General features: G+C 45.4%; 1 protein-coding gene across 3 annotated transcripts in view; it reads right to left on the bottom strand.

Annotated features, from left to right (window-relative positions):
- ANKH (ANKH inorganic pyrophosphate transport regulator) overlaps nucleotides 1-7,543 on the bottom strand; it is a 161,466-nt gene extending 153,923 nt beyond the window's left edge. The window contains exon 1 of one of the 3 annotated variants that reach the window (XM_002815442.6): nucleotides 6,929-7,543. In XM_002815442.6, coding sequence (XP_002815488.1) covers nucleotides 6,929-7,024 — 96 coding nt within the window. In that variant the 5' untranslated portion in view covers nucleotides 7,025-7,543. The remainder of the gene's footprint in view (nucleotides 1-6,928) is intronic. The other 2 variants (XM_063724060.1, XM_063724061.1) reach the window with 2 other exon arrangements.
- Nucleotides 7,544-9,446: the final 1,903 nt, after the last annotated feature.

A 9,446-nucleotide genomic window follows, 5' to 3' on the forward strand; every position in this document is an offset into this window, starting at 1 on the left:
GCACCACTGTTCTCCAGCCTGGGCCACACAGTGAGACTTGTCTCAAAACAAAACAAAATAAAAACTGCTTTTAAAGAATTTGATCTATTACTAGAAAGAGATTTAAATATTGTTTCTGTATGATGGATATGCTTGGAAGTATTTAGATAGAGTAGTATCTAGGCTGGTCATCAAACCACCTCAATAAATAAATGAATGAGTAAATGAGTAAACAAACCAACCTCAGGATTATACCTCTGTGGCTCTAGAAACAACCCGCTTACCTAAGTCGTCCTAAGAGATGTATTTTAAATGCAGATGGACATCTAAAGAAAACTGGGAAACACAGCAGGGAAGTAAGTACCAATTGGACTAAGGAGGTCACAGTGTCCTTGACTAAATATGGACTGTAAGAAAGGCATGACCTCATTTTCTATGTATGAATTGGAAACTGAAATAGGCACCAAATTATGCCAGGCATAAAGCCCAAGGCAGTCCGAGAAAACACATTATCTACTTAATACACAAAGATGTTCACTGAAACTTTATATTGCAAAAACAAACAAACCTGTGTTTAACAATAAGGTAATACATGCAAAAGGAATTACAGCATGCTCTCATAACCACATATTATGCTGCAATTTAAAATCATACTTAAATACTTTTAAATAGTTTAGGGAAAATGCTTCTGTGTTTTGTGAAACATACACACATACACACCATTTTTTATATGTGTGTATATATAATGTATACACACACACACTTACCCCAGACACACACATACCCCACATACACATATATTTCCTCAGTTATGTTATAAAAATATATTGGCGGCCAGGCGTGGTGGCTCATGCCTGTAATCCCAGCACTTTGGGAGGCCGAAGCAGGAGGACGACCTGAGGTCAGGAATTCGACACCAGCCTGACCAACATGGAGAAACCTCATCACTACTAAAAATATAAAATTAGCCAGGCATGGTGATGCATGCCTGTAATCCCAGCTACTTGGGACGCTGAGGCAGGAGAATCACTTGAACCCGGGAGGCGGAGGTTGCGGTGAGCTGAGAACACACCATTGCACTCCAGCCTGGGCAACAAGAACAAAACTCCGTCTCAAAAAATAATAATAATAATAATAAATTAAATAATAAATTGGCAGGAGATACCCAAATTGTTAAAGGAGTTTTAGGAGTGAAATTAGAGGTATTTTTTCACATTTAAAAAATATTTACCAAACTTTAAACAATTAGCTGATATTACTTCTATTTATAATTAGGAAAAATAATTATTTTGAAATTTATTCTGTTACTATAGAATAGACTGGAGGGAGAAAAGTCTCCCTCACAGTGACTCGGAGCCTTAGCTTGAGATTTCCATTTCTTTCTTTAAGCACTTTGGGAAGTGGATCTTACAACAGATCCCTGTCATGTTCCTTAAGGCAAGCTCTTAAGCACTGTCAAAGGAGGTCCTCTCCATTGCTCAGTGACTTTTGATGAAGAGTCTCTTCCCTGTTGGAGCCAGTGCCATACACTACATCTGTCCTTTTTATTCCTATTCCTCCTAATCGAATGAAATACTTTTGTTATACTTTGGGAGGAGGTGTGGAGAGGGTGCACTTCTCCAAGCTATTTTTCCTGGGCTTCTCTTTTTGTCAATCTTGTGATATTAATAATTTGGAACCCTCTTATACTGTGGAAGCCTAACTCTAGGTTTCCTAAACAGAAAGGGCTGAAGATATATGAACACTTCTATTACACATCTCACTCCAGGAATTGTCACAATTCATGTGCAAAACTATCCATTCACAGATAAACAGCTCTGGTCTTTGAATTAGCATATTAGACCCAACCAAATTCAGTGAATCATACAAGGCAATTAGAAATATCTAAAGTATTTGAAAGGTATTGAGGTATTCAGCGCAGTCTCAGCTCACTGCAACCTCCACCTCCCAGGTTCAAAAGATTCTCCTGCCTCAGCCTCCCAAGTAGCTGGGATTACAGGTGCCTGCCACCATGCCCCGCTAATTTTGTATTTTTAGTAGAGACGGGGTTTCTCCATGTTGGCCAGGCTGCTCTCGAACTCCTGACCTCAGGTGATCCACCTGCCTTGGCCTCCCAAAGTGCTGAGATTACAGGCGTGAGCCACCACACCTGGCACCATTTCTCCTTTGAGCATGAAAGAGGAGATTACCTGGGCCTAGGCAGAACACATTTCTTAAGTGAGAACAATTTCAACTTTCTTTTCTCCTTCAAGGTCTTCACAGCAACGTTGCCCTTAATATTTTAAGTAATACTGAGTACCTTTTTAAAAAGCTCACTAATTTGTTCTATGTCATTTGGTGAATTTGACTTTTAAGGAAATTAGGGACTTTGAACCAAATTTAAACAGAATAACAATTCTTTGGACATGGTGAGATCAAATGGACATTTGCAGATACTTTAAAAGAAATATATTGTTTAAAACCTATCTCAATATGCTCCTTTCCTTAACAATCTGTATTGTTCTAATGACAAAGACCAAGTGACTTCTAAATAACTTTATTGTGAGGTATCAGTTGTTTCTTTTATCCCCCCCCCTTGACAAAAACTATGCCAACTTTGTTAAAATAAGATACAGTGTTGACTTAATTATCTGGGTAATTGAGCTTTTCTTAAAATGAACTTCTTGGTCATAATATCCCTTTCCCGGAAGCCCTCCTTTTAATCATCCTACATCTGTTGAGTTTTTAAAATTCAATATACCGACCAGATGTGGTGGCTCATGTTTTGGAAGGCCAAGGTAGGTGGATCACGTGAGCTCAGGAGTTCAAGACCAGCCTGGGCAATATGGTGAAACCCCGTCTCTACAAAAAATACAAAAATTAGCCAGGGCTGGTGGTGCACACCTGTAGTCCCCACTACTCAGGGGACTGAGGCAGGAGAATCGCTTGAGCCTGGGAAATGGTGGCTACATTGAGCCAAGATCACACTACTGTACTCTAGCCTGGGCAACAAGTGAGACTCAGTCTCAAAAAAAAAAAAAAAAAATTCAATATACGACAGCTAAGATTAAATTTAGACCTAGTCTGGGAATCAGAAAAGCTAGAACTTATTCCTAAATTTATAAGGGCCAGGTGGGTGGGTATGGGCTTGAACCTTAGCTCTGCCATTTACTACCCGTGTCATCTTGAACAAGTACCTTAACAAGCGTAGGCCTCTCATTGTTTCCTCATATATATCATATGCTGAGATATAGGCACATACTAGGTGCTCAATCAATGGACGTGATTAATACTTTTGATTCTCAATCTGTAAAAATTGAGATAAAATAATTCTAGATATACAATGACAGTAAAGTATTTTATATACCTATAGGTCTCTATAATATAAACGTTATTTCAGTTTCTGCAAAAGGAGATGTGTTCCCATTTTCTATGGTGCCTATGTTTAATATTAAAAGCAGATCATTTTATTCCATAGAGCTTTTTTTAGCATAAAATTCAACCTCTCCCCCCACCACTTCAAATTACTGCCACTACCAAAATTGAAAAAATGTGATAATAGGTTAGAGGAAATAGTCCATAAGATTTGGTTTCCTCCCTGACTGAGCTATAAAATGACTAAGAAATCTATATACAACAGGTAATGTTCATGGAGAATATCAGAAGTTTCTGGAGAGACTGTTACAGGCTCTTTCCTAGCCCCTCCACACACACTGGCTCTGGGGTCATTAACAGGTAATTCCTTTACATGGTCACATATGTGCAGCTTATTTAACTTTCAGTGGAATCTTATACATAGCTGGATTTCCATTTCAAAAGATCTGTACATTTTTTTTAAAGAAACCATAAACTGTGATATTTATCATCATAAAACACCTCATCTAAGAAACATTTAACATAATTTTGCTATTGTTTTGTTCTTGACAAGCCAGGAACTTAAAAGCTCATGAGAGGTTTTATTTTTTAATTTTGCATTTCTTTTTTTTTTTTAGACGGAGTCTTGCTCTGTCGCCCAGGCTGGAGGGTGCAGTGGTACAGTCTCGACTTACTGCAACCTCTGCATCGTGGGGTTCAACGCAATTCTCCCACCTCAGCCTCCTGAGTAGCTAGGATTACAGGTATGCAATACCATGCCTGGCTAATTTTTTGTTTGTTTGTATTTTTTAGTAGAGAGAGAATTTCATCATGTTGGCCAGGCTGGTCTCGAACTCCTGACCTCAAGTGATCCATCCACTTTGCCTCCCAAAGTGCCAGGATTACAGGTGTGAGCTATAGCGCCTGGCCTTTTTTTTTTTTTTTTAATAGGGACAAGGTTTCTATTAAACCTGGGCACTATGTTGCCCAGGCTGGTTTTGAACTCCTGAGCTCAAGCGATCCTCCCACCTTAGCCTAAGCAATCCTCTAGCCTAAGCCTCCCAAAGCACTGGGATTGTCCTCCCCAAGTGCTACGATCATAGGCATGAGCCACCTTGCCCAGCCTAATTTTGCATTTCTTAATCATCTCAAAAGCACGTGAACCTGAGGTGGCACTGACCTTTGTACTCCCATGCTACCTCTCCATCTTAGGATTTGTAAATCGCTGACAAATAAGCCATCATTCACTCCCAGCAAGGTTTAATACACCTGCCCACTCAGCGGCAGTACCTACATGTGTCCATCTGTCTAGAACTCCATATAAACTCAAGGGCTGCATATTTTCAGCTAACGTAGACCCACTTTTGCAAACTGGTTCATTTCTCCTCCTCTTTACTGTGCTTCAGAAGAACTGGGGTAAAATGTTCTTCTATTCATCACCCACACATACCAGGCCACTCTTCAGCTCCCACTGTAATTCTTTCCCTCCAGTTTAATGCTGAGAAAGAGTAAGTCAGTCTCACTCTCTCTCACCCTGCAGCATTTTGCAAAACAATTATCATCTGACACCAGAAGGCAAAGCAAGGTTTGGAAAACCTATCAATTTCTTCCCCCCATTTCTCCACCCTTAACTCTGTGATAAAATATCTCTGCCCTCCAGGCAGCCTATAACCTCATACTCTGGTGTTTTTGGGAAAAGGACCTCAAATGACACTTGTTGATAACATTTTGCTTCTCTGCAAAAACACAACTCCATTAAGTACTTTGCTTACATCAGCCATGATAATCAGGTTAGCAATGTTTTAAGGATGAGTTAGAATTATTAGACCCGCGAGGATAAACCATCTGGATAGTTGTCTCTTATGTTTAACCTCCCTTTTGTGACTTCAGGAGATTCTTTTTCTTATACCAAAATCAAACCTAGTTATGTCAGCCTTTCATTAAATCAAGGCAAAAGGGAGGCAATATTGTGGTCTGCGTCAGGTGGTTTAATGATGACACAGACTACTCTTATTTCCACTAGTTATCTCTATATGATTCTTACATGCACACAAACACACACCAGTTCAGATGAGCAGCCTGGGCTTTCTGACAACCTCTGGGGCAGCTCCAAGAAGGTAAGCCTTAAAATAGGAAAGGCTCGAGTGAATATACAGCATTTGACTCATCTAAAATGGGCAATGTAGTAAATTCGTGTCTAAAAGCTTTTCTACAGATTGTAGGAAGTGTTCAAAGTCACCAGTTACTATAGAAAGAAGGGAAGGTGGGCGGGTACAGGGTGGAGCAGGGAAGAAGAAGCCCTTAGGGTACCCTTGTGAGGCACTGGCAGGGCACAGTGGCAACGGAAGAGACAAGATTTTATCAAAGGACATTGGTTGGCTCGGTAAACAAAGGTCTCTAGAGAATATGCCATATTGTGAACATCTATTACCAACAAAATTCAAAGTAAAAAGTAGCTTACAATGTGGGCTACATATTAGAGAGCTTACAGAGTTGCAATTATTCAAAAGTTTTGAGCACAGAAAGACAAATTCAAAGAGATATTCGTCAAACGAAGGAGTCATACAAATCTCCGGTTTGTAACTGCCTCCTGAAAGCTATTTTACTTTTACAATGAGTACTGCATCAAAATAGGTGCATATTCTATATAAATATCCGTTTAAGTCTCTTGACTTAAAAGGAAAGAAGAAAGACAGTACCACAATACAGGAGTGCCGCTCGTCACACGCTCTGGTCACTTGGGACACCTGCCCATCAGGGTGGCATGTCACTGCCTCCCCATCACCAAATCCTCTCCCCGGCCTTAGAACGCAGCTGCATCCCGCTGGTGGCCCTGCCAAAACGGTCCCCACATGCAAAGCGCAGGGTGCCAATGCCCCATTGCTGGAGAGCCTGCAGCGCTAGATTTGCAATGACGCCACATGGAGAAAACGTGAAAAGAAACAAGGACGAGAAGGCGACACCAAACAAAAATGTGCTCCCCTTCTTTAGTGGTCCATAAAAAAAAAAAGAAAGAAAGAAAGAAAGAAAGAAAGAAAAAAAAAAAAAGAAAAGAAAAAGGAAAAGAAAAAAAAAAGAAATCCCAAACTAGAAATAAATGGTCAAGACCGGCTTATCAGGACACATTCGGGATACCCCTAATCCTTACCTGGGCTACGAAACAAATGTTTAAAAATGGAAGTACCTGGGAAATCAACTTGGACGCATTATAAAACAGAATCTCCCCACCGTCACCATTACCACCAGCCATGGGTAAATAAAAACCCAGCACTTAAGCTACTAGAAACTACATTTTAATTAGAGCTGAGCTTTACATAATCGCAAATTACATAATACAGCCGTGCACTAAAAACCCTTCCATAGGTGAAGCTTCACACCATCCAGGCTTTTTAACATTTTCCAGAGAGGGCTGGAAAAGTCTGCTGAATAATTGAGGGGAGGAGGGAGGGAATGGGGTGCTGGAAAAGTCACCCTTGACAAGCTGCACACCCGACCAAATGTTTCAGGATAAAGAGGGACTCGGAGCAGGTGACTCCCCTCCGCCCCCGTGTCCAGGCGTGTAAGGCCAAGGCAGGGAGAGCGGGCGCGGGGCGCGGGGCGCGGGGCCAGGGCTTACCTGCTCCCCGAAGTCGATGGCTATGTTGGTGATGCCCAGGGGCACCAAGAACCGGATCAGGGGCCAGTAGTGCGTGAGCGCCGGGAATTTCACCATAGTCCCCTCCGTGGGCTGACCCCACACACATCTGCTGCCGCGAGGGGACTCTGCGGGGAGGCGAGGGGCGACGGGGCGAGCGGGGCGCGGACCGACAGAGGCCGCGGGCGGCGGGGCCTCGGGCGCGGCGGCGGCGGCTCCTCCTTGCGGCTGCGGCGCCTTCTCCGAGCGCGGCTGCTCTAGCAGGGGATCCGCAAGCTCAAGTCCATCCCTGCTGCCCTCCCACACAACAAAGATCTGCCGGGAAAAAAAAGAGGAGGGACGGCGGCGGCGGCGGCGGCGGCAGAAGGTTCTGCTGACAGCGGCTCCATTATAAGCGCTCTGGGGCCCGGAAATAAATAACCGCGCGCACGAGGCGCCGCCGCCGCCGCCGCCGCCGCCGCCGCCGCCCGGAGGAAATCAGGGGCGGGCGCGGAGGCGCGGACTCCGCCAGCGGCCCCGGGGGCGGGCTGGGGAGGGGGCCGGGCCGGGCGCGCCGCGGCCTCCTTTCCTGTGCCGTAGCCTGCGCTCGGCTCGGCCGCGGGGGGCGCTGCGCACGCTCGGGCCGTGGGGCCGGCGCCTCCGGGGCGCTGGGCGGGACTCGCCGCGGAGCCTCGGCCGGCCCAGGGGCGGCGGCGCTGAGGGCGCGGCGGGGACGGTCCGGGGGCTTGGGGGCGCCGGTGGGGGGCGAGGGCGGTGGGCCGCCTGGAGACCCCGGGGTGCCCTGGCTCGCCGGCCGGGCCCTGTAGCCTGCGTCCCGTGGGGCCGGGGCTGGGGTTCCCGCGCTGTGCCGGGAGGGCCCGGGCGTCTGGAAGACTTGGCAGCCGGGGCAAGCGACGTGGGCGCGGACGCGCGAGGAGGACTGGGGAGCGGGGCGCGGGGCTGGGAAGGGCGCCGTCCGGCCGTGGCCGGGCTGGCGGCGGGCGGGGACTGCGGAGGAGGCAGCTTGCGCCGGGGCTGGGCCCTGCTTCGGGGGACTAGCGGCCCGGGAGGTATGGAGGTGCCGCTCCGGTGGGGGCGAAAGTAAACGAGGAAAGGTCGCCCAGGAGGGAGCCTGTCCCCCAGGGTTTCCAGGGGCAACGGTGGCCCGTGTCCCTGGCCCGTGTGCCTGGAGGACATGCGCCAGGGCAGCAGGGAGTGGTCCCCGCAGGCTCCCAGGCTGGGGCCGGCCGCCTTCTGGGGCGCTCAGACCTGTCTGCTGCAGTTTGAAAACAGTACGCTCGAATTCTTTTCATTGTAAAAAATTGCTATTAAAAATAACTCGTAAAGCCTATCATCTCTTTTAAATAAAGGGGAAGAAAGAGAAAAGTGTGTTCTGTTTTGTAATACCGGGCCCCAGTGATTTCAGGGTAACTAGTCGCGGTGCTAAGAGTTTGACCTAAAGCTCGGCAGTGTGACAGCAACGCCAGCATCCATCCCCGCACCCCAGGACTGTGACGCGAGGGAGGAGGACCCAGTGAATGAAAAGGGATTCTGGGCAGGGCTGGCTTCACGGGCGTGCGATCTGTGCAGTCACAGAGGGCTCGCACTTAAAAGGACTAACGCGCTGCTGTTGCACTCTTGAAATCGAACAAGGGTCTCTGCATTTTCATTTTGTAGTGGGCCTGGCATAGTATGTAGCCTATCGTGGTCTTATTATTTTGTACCAACTCTCACACACATCTCTGCATTTAATAAACATAATGAAGTAAAGTAATTTATTATTAAAAGTAAGAAAGTATCTTGTACCTGGAATGAACCTGTTAACTCAAAATTTAGCTTTGTAAAGCTTTTGTAAATAGTGAGCTTGAGACCTCAGTATCCTGGGTTCAGGTATTTCCCAATTACTTTGAAAGTATTAAATGTTTCCACAGGCCGGGCGTGAGTGGTGGGCGCCGGTAGTCCCAGCTACTCAAGAGGCTAAGGCAGGAGAATCGTTTGAACCTGGAAGACGGAGGTTGCAGCGTCACCCATGGCACTCCAGCCTGGGTGACAGAGTGAGACTCCCTCTCAAAAAATAATCAATCAATCAATCAATCAATCAATATTTCCATATTTTACATCCTTTTAAAATACTTTTTTGAAATTCCACACAATTTGAGCAGGCTTTGAAAAATAGGAAGCTAATTTACCTTGTAGCTCTGATGTAACCTCAAATTACATTCCCTATAATTAAAATTAAACTTTGGTAAGTATTTATTGTGTTAAATGTGTCAAATAGCAATACTGTATTTAAAAGATTTCCCAGCAAAACAGGAGGTTCATGTGGACAGGACTGTCTTCAGGAGCAAGTTCCTGAAAGGTGTGTTTTAATATATTTGAATCTAACTTAAATATACAAAAAGGGAGCTTGTTATTTAAAGGAATTCTCTGGGAAAGAGGTTTTTTTTTTTTCCTAAAACAAATACCACCTCATGGTTTGTCATTCTGTTATTCTAGGTTTCATGGGCTCATTTTACTTAGA

This window comes from Pongo abelii, chromosome 4, assembly GCF_028885655.2.
Source record: "Pongo abelii isolate AG06213 chromosome 4, NHGRI_mPonAbe1-v2.0_pri, whole genome shotgun sequence".
NCBI lineage: Eukaryota > Metazoa > Chordata > Mammalia > Primates > Hominidae > Pongo > Pongo abelii.